At 27.8% G+C, this 22,690-nt stretch overlaps 5 protein-coding genes across 5 annotated transcripts; 2 read left to right on the forward strand and 3 right to left on the reverse strand.

The window, feature by feature from the left end:
- Positions 1–1,361: 1,361 nt before the first annotated feature.
- Positions 1,362–1,874, reverse strand: GO595_001410 (charged multivesicular body protein 1a; the record flags this gene model as incomplete). The annotated part of the gene is made up of 1 exon (XM_067914206.1): positions 1,362–1,874. One exon carries the CDS (start codon positions 1,872–1,874, stop codon positions 1,362–1,364), a length of 513 nt encoding a protein of 170 aa, XP_067778402.1.
- Positions 1,875–4,922: 3,048 nt separating this feature from the next.
- Positions 4,923–5,744, reverse strand: GO595_001411 (NAD-dependent protein deacetylase Sirt2; the record flags this gene model as incomplete). The annotated part of the gene is made up of 1 exon (XM_067914207.1): positions 4,923–5,744. One exon carries the CDS (start codon positions 5,742–5,744, stop codon positions 4,923–4,925), a length of 822 nt encoding a protein of 273 aa, XP_067778403.1.
- A 212-nt stretch (positions 5,745–5,956) lies between these two features.
- Positions 5,957–6,427, forward strand: GO595_001412 (ribosomal protein S14; the record flags this gene model as incomplete). Its single annotated transcript, XM_067914208.1, has 1 exon — positions 5,957–6,427. One exon carries the CDS (start codon positions 5,957–5,959, stop codon positions 6,425–6,427), a length of 471 nt encoding a protein of 156 aa, XP_067778404.1.
- Positions 6,428–6,950: 523 nt separating this feature from the next.
- GO595_001413 (dentin sialophosphoprotein precursor) lies at positions 6,951–9,464 on the forward strand (the record flags this gene model as incomplete). The annotated part of the gene is made up of 1 exon (XM_067914209.1): positions 6,951–9,464. One exon carries the CDS (start codon positions 6,951–6,953, stop codon positions 9,462–9,464), a length of 2,514 nt encoding a protein of 837 aa, XP_067778405.1.
- A 3,257-nt stretch (positions 9,465–12,721) lies between these two features.
- GO595_001414 (mitogen-activated protein kinase-binding protein 1) lies at positions 12,722–14,659 on the reverse strand (the record flags this gene model as incomplete). The annotated part of the gene is made up of 1 exon (XM_067914210.1): positions 12,722–14,659. The coding sequence occupies one exon, from the start codon at positions 14,657–14,659 to the stop codon at positions 12,722–12,724; it is 1,938 nt and encodes a 645-aa protein (XP_067778406.1).
- Positions 14,660–22,690: the final 8,031 nt, after the last annotated feature.

Raw genomic sequence — 22,690 nt, forward strand, 5'->3', positions numbered from 1 at the left:
ATTCTAGAAGACAGATGATTTGAACGCTGAATAAAAAAATAACATTAATTCACACTTTTAACTTTATGAATAAATTTCCACAACAAAAAAGTAAGAGATATAGATTTGTATTTACAAGTCAGGAAGATCGTATTCTTCAATATCTTGTCAATAATTATGGAACAAATAGCTGGGAAATTGTTTCAAACCATCTCCCAGGAAGAAGTGCAAAACAATGTAAAGAAAGATGGTTTACATATTTATCACCTGATGTTAATAGAACAGCATGGACACCAGATGAAGATGGTATACTTTTTGATCTTGCACAAAAGTACGGGAAAAAATGGGGAGCACTTGTGTGCTTTTTTAAAAACAGAACACAAAATAATGTAAAAAATAGATGGAATACGATAGTGAGGAAAGCAAAATCAATCGGATTGAATCCAGATGATAAAAGAGATTTTATAGAAGCAGGACAAAAAATTGCTTGCAGGTCAATAAGAAATACATTTGAAAATCCTAAAGAATTAACATCATTAAGGTGTAATTATAATGATCCACTTGATTTTTTTTCTATTGATAATTTGTTGAATAAACCTAAAATTAATTCTTAATAATGTATAGCTGAAACAAGACAAAAATTCATAGATGTGACACTTCTTTTAAGCAAAATTATTATAAAAAATAGAACTCCTTAAATTTCAAAAATATAATAAATTAATATTTTAAACAATAAGAAAAATCAAAATTTGTGATTCTAATTTTTTTTAATTTGTAAAGAATCTTCTTTAGCTAAACCCAAAGGTAAAACAATCATCATGAAAAAATGCGCTTATGCTAATATTAACTCTCAATTTCGAAATTAAAATTAATTAATGTTTAATTAATAGCTCATCAAAAGAGCCCAAACTCACAGTTGGTTTTAAGCAGCTGTGAGCTTTCAAATGAACCAGTAATTTGAGTTGAGTCGACGTTTTGATCATCAGTTATTTTTGGTTCATCAACCCAAGTGAACACTCTTTTTGGGTATTGCGCTGATTGTCTTTTAATTTTAGCCAACAAGTCCGAAGGGTGTAGTTTAAAGCAACCATAATAAGCATTTTTTAAAAATGCCACATTTCCGGCAGAACATGGTTGCAACAGTTCCGCTCTAAATTCACTATCTTTACTTTGAGGCTGTAATAGCCTACTACACTCTAATGAATTCGGTTCAATATCCATTTCCTTTCTGTTAACGAAAGGCCCTCTCAATCAAAAAGTGAATTGTGTGACAAATCTTTTGTCAAATGTTCTCAAAAAGTTATGCAGGTAACTGCAACGATAAAATTTCTCATCTCAACTGCAGATGAATAAAAATTTTAAGAGTTTTTTGATATGGTTTTTTATGGAAGAGCCTGTGCTTGGCCATTGTTTTCCATTGGGATATCTAATGGAACATCATTGAAAGCAGCAATAGCTTCTTCATTTGTCTCTGCTTCAAGTTGGCTCATGAGATCATCAGCTTCGAGAGAAACAGCATCTGCACTATCACCTTGAATTAACATGTTAGCAGCGCCCATTTTATCTTTTTGTTGATCATACTTTTGACGTGTTGCTGAAATTTGTTGGAGATTTGTGTGCTTCAATGAATCATTCATTCCTTTAGTAGCAGCACCCATTGTTCTCGCCATTTGAGCAGATGTTTGAGCATTCTTCATATCTACTTGATAACCCATTGTAGTTGCAGCACTTTGAAGAAGTTGTGTAGCTTGTTGTTCATAACGAACTGCATTTTGAGCGTAAAGTTGAGCAGCAGCACGATTTCCACGCTTTAATTCATTCTTAGCTTTCCTTCTTTCTTTTTCTGCTTCCTTTTGCATTTTCTTGGCCTCACGCTCAAGTTGTTTTGCTTGCATTCTGATTTGGAAGTCAGCCTGGTTCATTTAGCAAAATATTAACCGCACAAATTCGGGCACCCCAAAACGGATTCAAATTTGAATTCACACAGAATTTTTTTTGACACTACAAAAAACAAATTTTAAATATATATATTTTAAAAATAAGAAATTGCTCTGTTATATATCTCTAAGAGAGGTTCGTTAAAGCTATTTTGTATAGATTGTTGGAATCCTTGATTTTCTTGGTTAATTTTATTAATCAAATTGAACAAATCGTTGATCAAAGATTTTTCTTGGAACAATTGTAATGATTTTATTTGAACTTGATCAGGAGCGTCTTCAAATTTTAACAAATTTTGGTCCATTTGTTCGATTATAATATTTTTAACCTCTTCGTTCAGTAATTGTATTGCTTTTATCGACATGACAATTAATTCATTTAATGAGAACATTTGATATTTATTCGTGATCACTGCCATTAGCTCTTGGAAATGACAATGATTTAACCATATTTCGATTATTGAGTTTTTATTATTTTGGAGAATTTGGAATAAATATTCCGCGTTGTATAAAATCATTGCAGCGAATAGATTCGACGCATAATACATAGTGCCTGGCGAGTTAAACAGATCAATAACAATTGGTAACAACATGTTAAAGAGTTGTTCCGCACCTGAAATATCTTTTAACACGACGAAAATAGTTGTTAATAAAGATATAATTGGTGTGATTTGAAACGTTCCAATAGTATTTAACATTTGCATCGATACATTAATGAGCTCTTTTGCTATTTCAGGAGTTTTCGCTGTCGCTTGATCGCGAATGATTAAGTTTCGATATGAAATACAGATTTCATATGGAAAATACGTTTGCAATGGTTGAAAGATATGAAATATTTCCCAATGAATTGATGTTATTATGGAAACTGATGAGATTATACTTGATATTAAATCAATTAATGATTCAATAATTGGCAGTGGCACTTTTGGAATATCGCTCAGAATTTGCTTAAACAAAAAGTTGCATACTATATCGCATATTTCCGGCTGTAGTGCTAACATTTGGATAAATATTGAAAGAGATGATAAGATAATATTAGCAGAAATTTGATTGTTCAATGAGACACATTTTAAAAATAATTGATATGTTTCTTGGATGAATCCAATCGCATGATTAAACAATTCAGGTCCGAAAAATTTAATGTAAATTTGTATGAGCTCAATAAAGCTGTAATCATTGAATTCTTCAGATAACTTAAAATAAATTTGCAATATGTTAATTATATTTTGTGAACAGATTTCACGAAGTTTTTGAGATTCTTCGGTTGTAAGTTTAGGTAAATATTTTGTTAAATTAATAGCTGAGTAATATTGGATAAGAATTGAAGGACTTTGTAATAATACAAAAGTTTGATAAATTATTTCGAGCGGCACTTTTAGATAACGCAGTGAAATTAACGCAGCGCATTGAATTATTATCGTCGGATTTTGTAGTAATGGAATGATGTCATTTAAAATATCCTGTGGATTAACAAATGGCGCTACAGATGAAAACATTAGGCTGTACGAAAAAATTACTAAAGGATCACCATAACTTATGGAGGCTTTAAATAATCGTGTGAATGACTCTCGAAGTTCTACTGAACATTCTGCTTGAAAACGTAATATTTCAAGTAGATATGCACGTGGATCGGATTCATCATATGAAAATGAATGGAAATTTAAGATAAATTGTTGAGGATCATTTTCAAAATCTAAAAGATCATTTTCACTAAGTTGAAAATATGGGAATAAAACAATTTGTGTAAAGTTATCTATGTCAGCAATGATCGAATTCCAAGTCGGAGGATAGAAAATAGCATATTTGAAAAATAATACACATTTTCCCTGCAATTTAGTGTTAATGTTCATCAGTGAAATGGAAACAATTGCGTTTAAGACAGAAACTGAAAGTATCGGATCAAGAATTTCCGGATATTTGTAAAAATATGTTGTACAAAATGATATAACAGAACACGCCAAAAGGTCAAAATGTGGAAGCTCTGATTTATCCTCAATAGATGCTACATAATTAAACCAATGGTTCATGATATCGGGATGAGTAGCAAAAATTTGTGGATATGAACTAATCGATAAAAGTCGAATAATCTTAAAACATAAAGAGATTTCAAGAAGTGGTCTGTTCTCTGATATAATTCTGGTTAGAATTGGGATAATTGATTCACAAAATGTTGAGTATAATGGGATTACCATGTCTGTTAATGTTTTAAAAAGTGATGAAACATTTTTTGATAACATAAGTGCTACCAAAACTCCATTTCCTGCAGTTTGAAAATTATTTGAAATAATTGTTAAGAGATCTGGCCATTGATTTTGTGGAAATGCTTTTGAAACAATAGCAGATGTAAGTTTCATAAGTATTCCAAAAATATCTAGATTTGAATTTAGTAATAATTCTGGAATGTTTTTGACTATTAATTCCTTTGATTGAGGTGGAATATCATCATAATGGTATAAAATCATGTTAGTTAGATAAATGCATGCTGATTGACGAATTGACGTTGACATTTCTTTTGAAACAATTATTTGAAATAGACAACAGCAAAAATCTGGACTTCCACCAAATTGATCCAGCATTTGTTCAGCAATTTTGATCTGTTCATTAGCATCTGGTCCTTGAACAGAATATGTTTGAACAAAAATTGAAGCAACTTGTTGGAGCATTGCAGGAACAAAACACCGTCAATTTTTTTGTAAACAACAGAACTAAAATCACAATTCTTTTTCCAAATATTGTAAATTTTAAACAAGTTATTATTTAACAAAGCTGATTAATATTTTAATTGAATACATTAAAAGTATCATAGGATATTTTTGAATTTTTGAAATCTAATGATTTTTTCAAATAAAAAATTACATAATTTATTCATTAAATACAATTATTTGGTGTATCTTTAACTCTAAGTAACCTAATTATATATTATTCTATATATTTAGAACATGTGAAAATTATTGAAATGTGCAGATAAATTTTATTATAAAACTTCACTTTACATATAACACATAATTACTTTTTATTCATCAAATCGTTAAATTCTTTTTCCCATCCTAAAAGCTTCACAAGCTTTTTGATCGTTTCTTGACAGTCACCTCCGAGATAAACATCTCTTGTGTTGGAAGGATGATCATATTTAAGTAGCGCGCGGTGATTTTGAGGAAGAATTTTATATTCGGTTCCGTCGATTTCTTCAATTGTTTCAGTATAAACAGCAACTTTTTGGTTGTTAATCAATACCCTCGGTACGTTTTCACCGACATACGAAGTCAATGATGCAAATGGATTAACTTTTAGTGAAGTTCCAATGATTATTAATAAATCGCATTTGGAGAAATCTGGTCGTGGATGAAATGATGGAAGGTTTTCTCCAAAGAAAACAATATCAGGTTTGACAACACCATCACAGTCTTCGCTTTTACAATGTAAAACTTCCTTTTTCATTAAATCTTGACGAATAAAGTCAAGATCATACTCTCGTTTACATTTTTGACAATGAGCAGTGAAAAATGTTCCATGCGCTTCAACGAGATGATCTAATGGTATTCCAACAGCCCTTTCTAATCCATCAATATTTTGTGTATATTGACGAAGAAGTAGTCCTTTTTGATACACCAACTTAATAAAGTAATGAGCAGGTGTGGGTGATGAATTACCAGGAAGTAGATTTCCGACAAAATCAAAAAATGGTTCGGGATGCTTATTGAAGTATGATAATGTAAATATGTCTGATGGATTTTCTAGATGATATTTATCGAGGTTAGAATAAATGCCTGTTCCAATAGAACGAAAATCTGGAATTCCAGCTCCACAACTCATTCCTGCACCAGTCATAAATATTATATTTTTTGCCTTCCCGCTTTTTATATAATCTACGACACCTTCTATATCGAAGCTTTTAAGTGGTGATTTATTTAGTGCTTTTTGGTCTTTTTCCATTTGCAAATAGAATTAAATACTTTATATCATATCACTTTTTATGTAAATTGGTATAACCGATTTACGATAGAGCACTTTCCCTATCGTCTTGGTCGGCCTTTTTTTGGATGTCTAAACCAACTGTTGAAGCCAAACAACAAGCAACAAAAAAGACAAAGGAAGAAGCTTATGTTGGTCCAACCAAGGCACAAAACGAAATTGCACTTGGTGTTGCTCATATCTATGCTACAAAGAATGATACATTCATCCACGTTACAGATCTCTCTGGTGCCGAAACTCTTGTTAAGGTAACTGGTGGTATGGTTGTTAAAGCCCAACGTGATCAATCAACACCATACGCTGCTATGCTTGCTGCACAAATGGTTGCTGCACGTCTCAAAACAATGGGTATCGATGGACTCCACATCAAGTTCTCTGGTAAGGGTGGTTCTTCACGCCGTCTCCCAGCCCAAGGCGCTCAAAGCGCTCTCCGTGCCCTTGCTCGTGCTGGTCTTAAGATTGGCCGTATCGAAGATGTTACACCACTTCCACACGATTCAACACGTCGTAAGGGTGGTCGCCGTGGTAGAAGGCTTTAAATCATAAACATCACATTTTGCATTTCTCTATTTCTACTCTGTTATAAAAGAATTTTAGAAACTAATACTTAATGTAAAACTCTTTAATTTGGAATTAATTAATAGTAATAATTGAAAAATATACTCTTTTAAAAATAAATCTTTATCATCATTTCATATTAAAATAGTTCAAATTTATTAAATTAAAGAGCAGTGAATAATGATTTGAAATTTTATATTAATGCATCATATCAATATTAGATATCCATAATATATGATTTTTAATTTTTATTACCATTATTTGCTTTTTAAAATAAATATTGTTTTCTTGTCAAATAATCTCATTAGTTTTCTAGACAAAGAAAGAAGACAAAATCAAAATCATTTAAAATCCGTTATGAGTATTAACGTTCGCTAACAAAAAATAAACGTATGCAAGAGGATAAAGCAAATTAAAATGGACAATTTGGAATTATTTTATTGTCAAGTATTTATTTCAACTATTGAACTTGAGTGTTCAAGTTCAGATGACTTTTTTATTCGAATGCAAATTGGAGAAATTCCACAAATTGACATCACACCAATCCAATTTAATCCAGAAGAAACTATACATAAAGATGTTGGAAGTGGGGTTGAGTACATTGTAAGGCTTGATTGTTTCAGTGCTTTTCAAGTATGTCCACATTATATTTATATTTCGAATAAAGCCAACCAAGTTTTATGTGCATGTGGCTTTGATTTAGGCCCAATGATTGTTGATGCGTACCGTCATAGCGACATTAAAAAATTCTCACCAGAAACATATCAAATAACCTTACCTCTTCAAAACAGATATGATGAAATTCTTGGGCAAATACATCTTGAATTTTCTGTTATTCATTTCCAAAGCGATGTCAATCAAATTTTTTGTTTTGAAGATCAAGATGATAAATCCAATGATCAACCAGTTGTAGTTCTTTTAGATGATGCCACACAAGTTGAACCCGCAAAAAAGAAAAAGAAAAAAGCACCTCGTGTTGTTCCACGACTTGCCGATCTCTTATATCTCAACAAGAAATATCAAGCCACACGTCAAGAACTTCTTAAAGAAGTCGAAAAACTCGAAGGTGAAGTTGAGTATTTTGCTAAAAAAGAGAAACGTGAAAGAACTCGGAAAACTTTAGAAGCACTTTCACCAAGACGATCGAAAACCGACGAAACCGAAATCAAACCGAAACCGAAACCGAATTACAACACGGTTCAAGTTAAACGTCCTCCAAAAGTGACTCAATCTACAAATCATACAAAACGTACAAATGGAAGCAAAAGTAGTTTCTCAGATAACTTTTATAAGCGGCAAGAAGAATTTGCCATGCGGAAAAGAGAACGAGAAAACGCAAATCGAAATATACATACACAAATGCCTAAACAAGTTACAAAAAGCGTAAGAAGAAGAAAACCCGAAAGCCAAACATCGCCGCCAATGCATCCAAAGAATGTTAACACTTCTAATGAACAAGTGAATAACGTTGAGAATATTTCCGTTTCTGCTTTTGATAAGACGCCAATGAATAACAATAAGTCGAGTAAGCAAAATTCGACATTTTCGTTAAATAATACAACGAACTCAAAGACAAAGCAGAATAAAAATGTAAAAGATCTCGATGATATTCCAAGCAAATCATCGAATAAATTAACTTCTTCTGGAAGTAAATCTAATAAACATACAAATGCTAAAAATGATTTCGGTGATACTATAAGCAAATCATCGAATAAATTAACTTCTTCTGGAAGTAAATCTAATAAACATACAAATGCTAAAAATGATTTCGGTGATACTATAAGTAAATCATCAAATAAGTTAACTTCGTCTGGAAGTAAATCTAATAAACATACGAATGTTAATGATCTCGATGACATCATAAGTAAATCGTCGAGCAAATCGAAATCAAATAAATTAACTTCTTCAGGAAGTAAATCTAGCAAGCAAACACCAATTGGCGACGATTTCGATGACATAATAAGTAAATCGTCGAGCAAATCGAAATCAAACAGAACGACTTCGTCCGGAAACAAAACTAACAAGCAGACATCAATTGACGACGATTTTACTGATATCATAAGCAAATCATCAAATAAAACTTCGTCCGGAAGCAAAGCCAATAAAAATATCAAACAAACATCGATAGACTTCGATCTGGACGACATCATTACTCCTATAAATAAAACGTCAGGAAACAAGACAAATACTAATAATCAGACAACAACAGACTTCGATCTGGACGACATCATTACTCCTATAAATAAAACGTCAGGAAACAAGACAACTAAAACAAATAACCAGACAACAACAGACTTCGATCTGGACGACATCATCAGCCCTTCGACCAAGACCAACAACCAGACAACAATCGACTCTGACCTGGACGACATCATCAGCAAACCGTCGGACAAGACGACAAATCCCAATAAGCAGACGTCAATCGAAAAGGAGTTCGATGAAATCATGAGCATATCGTCCGCGAGTCGAACGAACAAGAAGACAACAATCATTGACGACGACGAATTCGAAGACATTCTTATTGATCCGTCGCGAGGCAGAAAGGAAACGGCGCACAAACATAGTTCATCAGCTGAAGACGACTTCACGCAAATTCTTGACGACAATATACCAATTAAACAAGCGAAAAGTATCTCAAGTCGAAAGTCGCTAATCGAATATGAGCATAGTCCAATACATACTAAAGACGACTCGTCATTTCTTAACGAGATAATCAAACCGAAAAATAATAAAAATCACAAAGAAGAATTCACCGGAATTTCGGCAATTTCCGGACTTTCGTTGTTGGATGATACGAATGCGAACGATGTTAACATTTCGCTTCCATCCGAATTGAAAAATAAATTGTTGGAATCAAACACAAACTCAAATATTAAGAATAAAAATATAAGTAAAATTACAGCGAATAATTTGATATCGGATTTGGATAGTAAAACAGTGTCCAAAACGACTGGGAATTCTTCGGCTGTAAAGAAATCATTCGATGATAGCGATTTGACTGGAATTCTTTCTGACTGATGAAAATGTTTGTTATTTAATAAAATTAAATATTAAAATTTTTGATAAGAAATCTTATTCATCAAAAAAATAATTTTTGGAATGATAAGTTCAACTTTATCAATTATTTCTTTTGAATAAATTAAAAATTAATTTCAAAAAATAAAAGGGAAATTCACACGTCTTGATGAGTTTTCTTGCTTAAAATGTTATTTTCTAATTATGATGATTGGAATATAATAATAAAAATTTACTTTTCGATAAAAAGACACATTTTATAAAAAAATCTTTTTGGTGACTGTTCCAAAATCTCATAAAACAAAAATCATTGGATAATAAAAAGTATTTTTTGCTTTGAAAGCACTTGTATATTACATATGGTATATTCTCTATGTTATTTCAAATTATTTTATCAGTGATTATTTAAAAATGTTTATTCTTGGACTTATTTGCACACATTTTCACCCGATATTTAAAACATGTATATAACATCATGAGATACTTAATTGTTAATATAATGTTATTTAAATATTTTTTATCAAGTTATTTTATCAAAAGCATTTATAAATAAAGAGAAAAAGTACTTTTAAATTTTATTCATCAAATTACTATATAATTTGAATAAAACAATTAAATATCTTTAGCATTAATATCAATTCCTTCTTGTTCAAGAAGTAATTTAACTATTTCTTTATGACCATTAAAAGATGCATACATAAGTGCTGTTCTAAAAAATTTAAATAATTTCCAAATATTATTTTGAAATATTAAATTATTAAAATAAATTTCAAATAAAACAAATAAATGTCTTTAGCATTAATATCAATTCCTTCTTGTTCAAGAAGTAATTTAACAGTTTTTGTATGACCATTAAAAGATGCCCACATAAGTGCTGTTCTAAAAAATTTAAATAAATTTCAAAAATTATTTTGAAATATCAAATTATTAAAATAAATTTCAAATAAAACAAATAAATATCTTCAGCATTAATATCAATTCCTTCTTGTTCAAGAAGTAATTTAACTATTTCTGTATTACCATTTGAAGATGCATACATAAGTGCTGTCCAAAATAATTTAAATAATTTCCAAAAATTACTTTGAAACATCAAATTATTAAAATAATTCTCATATAAGTTAAATATATATCTTTAGAATTAACATCAATTCCTTTTTGTTCAAGAAGTAATTTAACTATTTCTGTTTGACCTTCTGAAGATGCTATCATAAATGCTGTTTTAAATATTTCAAATAATTTCCAAATATTATTTTGAAATATCAAATTATTAAAATTAATATTAAATAAAACAAATAAATATCTTTAGCATTAATATCAATACCTTTTTGCTCAAGAAGTAATTTAACTATTTCTGTATGACCTTTATTTGATGCATAAATAAGTGCTGTCATAAATAATTTAAATAATTCCCAAATATTATTTTGAAACGTCAAATTATTAAAATAATTCTCATATAAGTTAAATATATATCTTTAGAATTAACATCAATTCCTTCTTGTTCAAGAAGTAATTTAACTATTTCTGCATTTCCAAAATGAGATGCCCAAATAAGTGCTGTTCTAAACAATTTAAATAATTTCCAAATATTATTTTGAAATATAAAATTATTAAAATAAATTCTAAATAAAACAAATATATATCTTTAGCATTAATATCAATTCCTTCTTGTTCAAGAAGTAATTTAACTATTTCTGTATAACCAAAATAAGATGCTTCCAAAAGTGCTGTTTCAAATATTTAAAATAATTTCCAAATATTATTTTGAAATTTTAAACTATCAAAACAAATATCAAATGAGACAAACAAATACTTTTAGCATTAATATCAATTCCTTTTTGTCCAAGAATAAATTTAACAACTTCAATATTTTTTGATTCTGAAGCAAAAACTAAAATATCGTATGGGAGTTTATTAGATTTAAGAAAATATTTAACAAGAAAAATATTCTCAACTTTTACTGCTTTGTTAATAATGGAATCATTAATATTCATTCCTTTATCAATCAAAAACGAGAAAATTTCATAATTATGATATAAAAAACAGTACGTTCCTAACTCTTCTAAATTAATTTTTTCAATTTTATTTTCATAAAGATATTTAAAGATATCATTTCGATGAAACATAATTGCTGTTTCATATGCACCTTCAAATGATGAATGATTTTGTTCACATAAATGTATAATTTCTTCATTTCCACCTGCAACAGCATATTTACCTGTATCATTTACATTTGCATTATTCATAAGTAAATATTTAAAACATTTAACTGAAGAAAAAAATGCTGCATAATCAATTAATGTAACATTTTCTTGATTAATAAATGAACATCTTTCATAAAGTGATGGCTCAATTGTTTGATTAAAATCAAAATGTGATTGTGATGATATTTCTTGAAGTTTTTCGATTTCATCATTTCGTATTATTCTTGCAATTTCATTTGGATTAACTCCTTCTTTAATTAATTTCTTATGAAGTGCAAAATCATTCTTTGAAAGTTCTTCATAGTTTACATCATATAATGTTTCAATTTTTTTCTCTGGCATATATTGTATAAAATATAAATTTTGTAATTTTTGTACAATTTTTTGATCAATCAAATTACTTTCAATCATTTTCGTAAGAAGATAATATGATTCTTGTGTCTCTTCATCAAGAAGAAAACGTGCATACAAATTAAAAATATCTATTTCTTTGTTGAGATTCACTTCTAATTTTTGAATTTCATTGAGAAAATTCAAATATAAATCAATTTTATTCATTCGCATAACAACACTTATATGTGTGATTTTAATGATAATTAAGTTAAAAGTATTTGGATATACATTATCGAATTTGTTAATGATCAATTTGGCAGATTGAATAATATTTTCATTGCTTAAATTAAAAATTAAATCCTTAATATATAGTAATGTTTCCCATTCATTTTCTTGCCCATTCTTTGTTTCCATTTAAAATTCCTTTTTAAAAAAGTGACATCATAACTTTTTGAAATACGAAAAGTGTCTAAAAATGAAATTTCATTAGAATAATGTTTACATCTTGAAATGTTATTAAAACAAATTGATCTAATAAAATATAATCCATATTTGAAAAGCAAAAATTTATGAATTCTTTTGTCTCTCTGACACTAAATAGGAAATCAACAACAAAAAGAAGCTTCTTCATTCAATCTAATCAACAAATTTTATATTTTATTAAGTCTCACTCAACAAAACAACAAACAAATTTATTTTTTATATCGCTTTATTAAAACAAATATATTATAATTTGCTTGCCAACTCCATAATTTCTTTAGCATATTCCATAATTTTAATCGGTGTTTCTTGGGGTGACAATTCTTTTCTAATTGCTTCCAAAGTGGTATTCAGCAGTGCCTTTGCAGCAATTTCTTCCGGACAACTTGGCTTCACGTCGAGCAACTTCTTTGCCTTCACAAACGCGTCTTGAAGCCTTTTAGCTGCCTCTCTAATTTGCTCGGCTGTTGTTTTAGTTTCTACTACGATTTCATTTTCGTTATTTTCGACAATTTCAATTTCGTTTTTATTTTCATTATCATTAATTTGTTCTTCGTTATTTCTTCGAACAAATGATTTCCGTACTAAGTCATCGACTTTAGTTTCATATTCGCCATCTAAATTAGGTCGTGGCGCGTCGAAATCAGTTTGTTCTATTTCTTCTTCTTCCTCAATGTTATCATATTGCGAAAGAGGGTTTTGTTGTTTTAATTGGTCATTATTCAATTCTTTAAATATCCAATCTTTATTCGGTATATTACCTTTCATTAAAGTACCATAAGAACGCTTTAAATTTATGTTATTATTATTAGTTTTTTCATTAGCGTTTAATATTATATCAAGTATAGGTTGATTTTCATTTTCATGTTCATAAATGATTTTATGAATTATTGATGGAGTTTCCCATCTAAAAATACAACCGGAAGCAGAGGATAATAATAAATCACCTTCATGGAAATGAATACTTGTAATTATACCAGCAAGTGATAAAAACGAAAATAAAATCGATCCACTAAACAAATCTAATATCTTTATACTACTATCGCTCATAGCTATCGCTATAAATAAACCAGATTTATCGATATCTATACACATCGGATACGAAAATTGGGAAAGTTTATATCTTCGAAAGATACTTCCATCAGAAGACTTAAACATAGTTAAATAATTATCACAACCACAAGAAAAAACCATTTTACCATTAGGTATAGTCGCTAAAGCTAAAATAGGCTCATTAGTTTCATACGAAAAAAAAGTTTCATCATCATTCAACGTACAAAACTTAATACCATTCGTAGAAGAGATAGCAAATCCTAAGTTAGTAAACACTATCGAAGTTATTGGCGAATTAAAATATTGTTTTGAGTTATATAATGATAAATTATTATTCTCTTCATTGATCTTATAGATGCGAACATATCCATCGCCGCCTCCTGTAGCTATATAAGGCTCTATAGGATGTGCACAGATACATAATACGCCAGTGAAGTTTTCGATGATTTTTTTAACTTCACTTAAATCATTAAAATTTAATATATGTAAATTCCCATTAATATCTCCTGCAAATATTAATTCATTTCGAATGGAAACACATCGAACACCTGTTAAATTATCTAAAAAATTAGAATTCTTTTTTGTAATGGTTTTCATGCATATCATTTCTTGAGAACTTTTCTCAATTAATTCACGATTACGTTGTAATTTCCATAATCGTATTGTGGAATCACTTCCACATGAAATTATATAATTATCATGAATGCTTAAGCCACAAACTGGGCCACGATGACTTGGAAAGATTAACAATGGCTGAGAATTGATTCTACGCTGCCAAAACATTAAATTCCCATCTTCATAAGCGGCGGCCGTTAAGCGCTCTGAAATGCCAATTGCAATTACGCCATTACCATCAGAGCTAAACTGGCCAAAAATCTTATGTTTACCTTGCGCGTCTTTTTTTATCGCTAAGATTGAGCCGGATTTTGTTCCACATAAAATAATTTTTTTGTCCATTATTATTGACGTAGCTTCGCCACAATCTAAGGACATTGGTGTGGTTACAATGGGAATACGTCGTAGTTTAGTAGTGATAGTACTTGAGTCATAAACACATAATGTGCCATCATTTGTTAATCCATATATTTGATATGGTTCTTCAACACTAATACTACATGAAACAAAATTCATGTTTTTAAATTGACCAATATTTAGGTTTCGACATTTAAGGGTAACTGGTGTAGAATTTGTTGGAATTGATGTATCAATATATTTAAGCATTTTATCACCTGAAACAATGGCAAAAGATCCGTTAAGTGCCATTTGTAAACGTGTTGGAATAGTTGGTAGGTGATAACAGCCAATACAAATTGGTTTAGATTGAGATATATCCCATATTAAAAAAAATGGTTGAGAATCATTTCCAATTGTGATTAATTTTCCATGAGTAGAATCCATGGCAAGACATGAAAAACCATTTTCTTTTGTATGAACTTCAATTTTTGATGTTATTCTTTCATACTTTTCTGAAAATGTAACTATAAAACATCTAGAATTAGTTCCACTTTCTCCTATTGCAAGATGACGTCCATTATTTGAGAAAGCTAGAGCAGTAATTTCTCTAAGATCATTAGCAACGCATAAATCATATCTTTGTTTTTCTTTTGGTAAAATTATTGATAAAAAGCCATGGCTTGCAAAAGCGCATGCAGCTGTTTTATAATGTAATACAAAATTATTTCTATTTATAGTTGAACTTCCAATAATCTTATCGATTGTTGGTGTGTTCATATGAAGACCGTTTAAGCGTTAAAATAAACATTTCAAAAATGATGACGATAGAGACACCGGGAAAAAAGGTTTTTAATGAAAAAAGTGGCTTTGCACAAACTATGATTCATCATCCTTTAGCAAAAGTTTTATCTTTTTTCCAATTCCTTCCTAAAACAAACCCGAATGGATCTGTGTTTGATCAATTTTATGCATCGTGTAATTTTCCTAAAATTCAAAAATCAGATATTACAAAAATTGTAGCCAATTTAAATCAAAACCAAGATATAATAACAGCATTTCAAATTGTTTCGGATAAATTTGCTTATCATTCAGAACAGCTTTTACAAGTTTCAAGATTTGAAATAAGCGAAGAATTATCGAAAAAATTCATAGTTGTTGTTTATTATAATACAATAAGTTTTATAATTAATCCATCAGTTATTACAAATGATGATTTATTACTTATCCAAAATTCATTAAATTTAATTAAAGTTTTTCCAGAAACTGTCGGAACATTAAGTTATTTAATTATTTTAACGATAAAACAATTTATGGCAACAAATGAAAATTTATTATCAGATCAATTAATTACATCAATTTTGTTAAACTTATCGACGTTTCAATCCAACAATTTAACTGATGCGTTAAATATTTCCATTAAAATATATCCACGATGCATAGAAGAAGAGTCTCAAGACCGAATTTTAACATTTATTCAAACGACAATTGATTCATTAAATGAATATAATATTACATTTGATGACACAGAATTAACAAATTTAATACAAAACTCAATAACAAATCCTAAATCATTAGTGATATTACATATATTAGCGCAAAATTCGGAGTCGAAAAATATATCGAAATTATATTATGAGTTAGGAAACATAATATATAAAAATAAAAAACAACGAACAGTTACATTTCATCAAAAAGAAAATTTTGGATATTCAACTTTTTTTCCTAATGACAAAACTATATTTGAAGTTGATTTTGATTTTTATAAAGCACCAACGCCAGTAATATTTTTTGATAAAACAATGAAAATTAGTTCTTTTTTAGATATTTCTTGGCGTGCTACGACAAAACCAATCATAAAAATATGCAATGAAATTCTTCCGATACATTTAAACATGTTTTTTAAATCATTAACAGAAAACATACACGAAAATAATGACTTTTTAATGTTTTTATATTGTATATCGAAAATATCATTTCGTTTTTCATTTGAACGAAATGTTTTTGATGCACTTTTAAATGAGGAATTTTTTTTGCCTACTTATACTATATTTAATGCTGATAATAAGTTTAAAACTATTTCTTTTTTTCGTGATAAAATTATTTCTTTGTTAGTATCAAATGGTACTATTTATTTATCAGAGCTATTAAAGAAATTTGTAAAAAATCCTTTTTTATTTGCTGAAATCACTTTGAGAATTCAACAACATATAAAAAATATTTATCCTCAAACATTATATAATCAAGAAACTATAAATTGTGTATTAACAGTTCAACGGAATTTCCAAATATTAACAAAATTAACAGCGAATAAATTCCAACGAATGATATATTCTGCGATGTGTTTAAACGCAAATTTTATTTTTAAGATTTCGATAAATCAATTATCTCGAAACATTGTAATAAATGATTTTTTACCATTATTAATGAGTAATACGATGAAAAGCGCATTTAATTATTATTTATCGAAAACTTCTGATATTTCATGTTGTGTATTTATACGAAATGTATTTACATTATTCCAAAGTATTTTAATTCCAGTTGAATTATTATATGATTTATTAAATAGGTTCCAAAATTCTATTGTATATTCACAACAAGTTGCTTCAACTATATTTATTAGTATTTTTTCATATTTAGAAGAGAATTATAATGAATCGATTTTTTCATTTACGTTAGATATAATGATACAATTCGTTATTAAAGCTCATCATTATAAATTATTAGATAAAATTTATTCTAAAGTTTCATCGATAATTGAAAAATATTCATTTGTTTGTAAAGATCAATTTTATCAATTATTAGCTACAAATAAAAACGTTTCAGCAAATGATAATTTTTTAATAATAAATTCTCAAGCTTTAGTACCATTTTTTTCGACGTGTACATTTTTTAAAGATTTCGATAATTTATTTGATAAGTTAAATCAATTATGTGACTTTAGTAGTTATAACATATTTCAATTAAATGAAGGAAAAATCGATTTTTTATTGTTAAATATGATATATAATTATCCAAATGATTTTAATTTTGGTGGATGTTATATTCGAAATTTTAAAAATAAATTGGATATGTTTCAACATATAATGTGTTTATTTATGAAAATATCTTGTACTAAAAGTTCCGAATATGTTGTTGAGAAAATGTTAAAAATCATATCTCCACGAGAAAATAATCATTTCTCACCTATAGCTAAAAGTTTTTTAAAGAAAATTTTGGTGTTAATACGTAAGAAAGATGAATTTTCATCAATAGGTTTTCCGATATGTATGTTCAAACAATTGTTTAATGTTTCTGGATTACATTTAAAACCAATTTTACATGAATCAGTTACAACTTTTTGGATTTTTGCTGATTCATTTTTATCCCAAAAATTAAACATTGAGCCTACTATTTATACAATAAAATTACCTAAATATACATTTTTAGAAGTAAAAATGAAACGATTATCATTACGTTTATATATTAATCAAAAAGGTAAAACATCACAATATATATTAATAAAAAAAATACCCGGAAATAAATGGTGTTTCATTACAATACAATTTCGTATTAATTTTAAAGTAATCGAAATTATTACTGAATTAAATTCAATGAAAATTAGTGAAAATACATTACAAGTAATTCATCCTAAAGTTGATGATATTATATTTGAAGTGGGTAATATTATTAAATTATATGGTAATCATTCACTTTTAACTTGTATTTATCAATTAGGCACATTCACATTTTTTAATGGTTTTGTATCTAAATCGAATATGGATAAATTATCATTAAATCCTTTTGCTAAACCAGAAATAGATCAAGTTCCGACATTTATTTTCCCGAAACATATTGAATCCGAATTAAAGATTAATATATTAATAGGAAAAAATGGATTATCTTCAATAGTTTCCAACATTTTAGATATTTTTAGGAATTCATATCCAATTGAGCGTTTTTTATTAGTGTTTAAATTATATGATAATTGTACACAAGAATATTCGATTTTATTAATAAAAGCATTACAAACATTTTTTGGTGAGAAAATATCGAAATCTTTTGATATTTTGCCTTATTTCCTGACTAAAACTAAAAAGCCTTTTACATTTAAACATTTTTTAGCATTCTCTGATTATATTGATGAATGTGCTAATGATGAAGCTTTATTTAAATTATGTAATAATATACTTTTTAATTTTGCGATATGGTCCAAATGTAAATTTAAAGAATTCCAAAACATAATGTATCATATTAATGATATATTATTTGATAAATGTCAAATATATATATTACATGATGATTTTTTTATTAAGATATTAGGTATTATACATTTTTTTATATGTAAATTACATCGGAAAGATAAATATTTGGAATTAATTGATAATATAATCATTAAAAGATCTTCAATAAAGTTAATACCAAATGATATTAATGTATTAATTCATTCCATATTAGAATCGGATAATATTAAACAAACAATACATTTCTTTAAGTTATTTTTAGAAATTACTGTGTTAATTGAAAATACAGAAGAACAAATTTTATTACTTCATTCAGTAAACTTTCAAGAAAATCCGATTTTATTTCCTTATTTAATTCGTTCTATTTCATTAACATCAAGTGATTTTAGTAATTCCATTTTTTTATTATGTTTCCAAATCGATGATTCATTTGATTATCCACGAATATTTGAAACATTACATGAATTTCCTCAATTATTTAATTTATCATTAATCATTGCATTAAAAAAAGAAAAATCAATTCAAATACAATTAGCAGATCAATTAATATTATTTAGTTTAGATGAAAATATATCCAAACTAATAAAAAAAATCGAATTTTGGATGAATTGGCCAATAATATTTGCGTTACAAGTTAAAGAAGAAGAAGTTAAAGAAAAAATTTGTACATTTATAGTAAATATGATAATTAATGATTTTAATAAAGATACATTTGATTCAGTAATAATTACATTAAAGATTTTAGAAACAATTACAAATTTAGACTCATTTAATTTACAAGTTTATATATTACAAAAAGTATATAATAATTTAAAACCAAATATAACTAAATCGAAATCAATTATTATAATGAGACGTTGTTTTTTAATATTATTCGTACAAGTAATGTTCGATCCAACTTCTCCTGAACTTTGGGATTTAATAAGTAAATCACCTTTCCAACAAGAAACAGAAGAATTTTATCCACAAAAAGCAGATAAAATCACGAATATGTTTGAAATGAAGAATATGTTTTCATTATATACTAAAGCAGAAATACAAATTAAATTCCGAGACAAAAAAGTCGAAGAATTACATAATATTATACATGAAATTATAAGTCGAATGTCGAACTCTTATACATTTGGTACATTTGTCTTAAGATTAATTGATTATGATCGAAATTCACTTGAAAATGTTCATGAAACTTTTGATTATGTTTTACATTATTATCCAAATGTTCATCAAATGCTTCGAACTTTGAAGTTTAAAGTGAACACATTTTTAAATCAAATTAATTCACGATTCGAAAGTTTCGAAGAACCATTAAAATTTATCTCGGAACATAAATATAGTATTGAGACACCAATTAAGAAATTCATTGAAAAGGAATTAGAATATATGGAAATCTGGAAAAAAGAATCGAAATTATTATTAAAGGATTTAATTCGAGCGGAGCCATTATTTAACTTTAAAGATTTTAACGAATGTAAATGGAAAAGAGATTTCTCATTTTCGAAAGATTTTAATTGTATTTTATTAAAACGTTTTCATCCAGAACATTCTACTAAACAAAAGATATCATATAAAGAAAAGAATTATATCACTAAATTCTCATGTTATAAAATTACAATTTCGAAAACTATTCGATGTATTTTTTTAGTTTTTAAAAATAGATTTGAAATTGTTACAAATCATAAAATCATTATAATAAATTATTCTAAGATTCGACATATATTAACACGAAATCGTAATCAAAAGCCGACTGCAATTGAGTTTTTTTTAACTAATAATTCATCATATTTATTAGATTTCTCACCTAATACATCTTCTGCTATTATGAATTCATTCGAGTCATATCCAATGAAGAATTTGATATATAAAGAAAATGAACAATATCCACAATTTATATCACATTCGAATATATTAACGAAATGGTTAAGTGGGGAATATACAAATTATGAGTTTTTATTATATTTAAATATGTTTAGTGGCCGAAGTTTTAAAGACCCGAATAATAATATCATTTTTCCATGGATATATTTTAATGAAGTTAAATTAAGAAACTTCGAATTTCCTTTAAATTCACAAACGGAAAATCGAATTGATCATTTTATCGAAAACCTTAAAATGAATAATTATATATTCGGCGCATCGCCTTCTAATGCTATGTTATTATCATATTATTTTGTACGTATTGAACCTTATACACAATTACATTTACAAATCCATGATAATAAATTCGATGTTAAAGAACGAATGTTTAATTCATTAAATAATTTCATTAATTCATTATTAAATGATGATGAATGGAAAGAATCGACTGCTGAGTTTTATTCATTTCCTGAGATGTTTTTAGATTTAAATGAGATGAAAATCGGCGATTTAAAAACTTCTTATTCAACAATTTATGATATGATTTATGAATCACGTAAATTACTTGAAAGTGATTCAGTATCGACACATTTATGTCATTTCATTAATCATTTATGGGGCATTTCACAACATGAATTTGCACAACTTGAAAACATTGATGTCTTTAATTCATATTTATATGAAGACGCATATAAAAATAAGGATTTAATACAAGAAATGATACCGACATTATTATCTAAGCTTGGCTCCATACCACCGAAAGTGTTTTATAAGAATATTCCACCACGAAGAATACAAAACAAAAAATGTTTTGTGAATGATATCATTAAAATTAAATTCCCTCGTCCATGTACAATTAAGAAAGGATTTATCTTTGAGAAAAATGGAATTCGACTAATAACATCATTTCATGATGGAACACAACAACGATTTTTTGTTGATATTAATGCACAAAATATTACTCCTGTATATCTTGCGCCTTTAAGATTAAAGCCACCAAGCGATGCAATATTTGTTGTATCGAATGATGTTGTTTTTATTTTTGATGAGAAAAAAGAGAAAATTCATTGTATAGGATTTGAGCAATATAAAGTTATAAATGTCCAAATTCCTCAAATTGATTTTGCGTTTAGTGGACCGAATGATGAAATTATTACAGCAACGAAAACAGGATCTGTTAAACGATGGAAAGCGCCTAAGTTTAAAACATATCCTTTGTTTTCGATAACATTAGAAACGATTTCTTCTGTGTATGTGAGTGATATTTATGGTATTTTTGTGTGCGCTACGAATGATGGATATTTAAGGATATATTCCATACATCAAAAGAAATTAATAAATTCTATAAACTTGAAATGTATGGTGGAAAAGATTATCATCACTGATGGTTTAGGGTTTATTATTGTTTATAACTCATCTAACGAAATTATGCTGTTCACAATTAATGGTTTCTTCATTAAAAAAACATTCGTCGACTTCCAGATTTATAAATGGAATACGTTTAGAGATGTTTCGGGATTCGATTACATTTGTTGCGCGAACTCTTTCGGTCATATCTTCGTGTTCGAGGCTTATTGGCCTGAAAATGTGACACATATAGCGAGTTGTAATAAAAATATTATAGCAATGAGCTATAATAAATATTATAAGGTTATAGTGGCTTTAAGCTCTGATGCAAAATTGTTTATTATACCTTTGTTTTTAGAATAAAAATTATGTTTATTTTTTGTGTGTGTGTGTGTGTGTAAATTAATATAAATTCACTTTTTTGTAAACATTTAGATATGACAAGAGCTGAAAAGACCAACGAAACAAAAACAATTTATGTAGAAATGCTTTATGAGCTTGAACATGTTATATTTAATTTAACAGAAGAAAATCTTGAAGATTCAGTAATAAAAACAATGAATTTATTTGAAGTGGAGTTTCCATTTTCATTTGAACTTACGATAACTAATTTAATTTATTTTTCGTTTTTATCACGAATTAATATAGATATACATATTTATCTTGATTATTTAGAACTAATTTGTAAAAAAGAAAAAAGCATAAACAAAATCATGGATTTTTTTTGTAATTATATAAAAAATATTTATTCACAAGAGTCATATTACATAATTGAAAAAATGATTGA

Source organism: Histomonas meleagridis (assembly GCF_020186115.1).
Source record: "Histomonas meleagridis strain 2922-C6/04-10x chromosome Unknown contig_14, whole genome shotgun sequence".
NCBI lineage: Eukaryota > Parabasalia > Tritrichomonadida > Dientamoebidae > Histomonas > Histomonas meleagridis.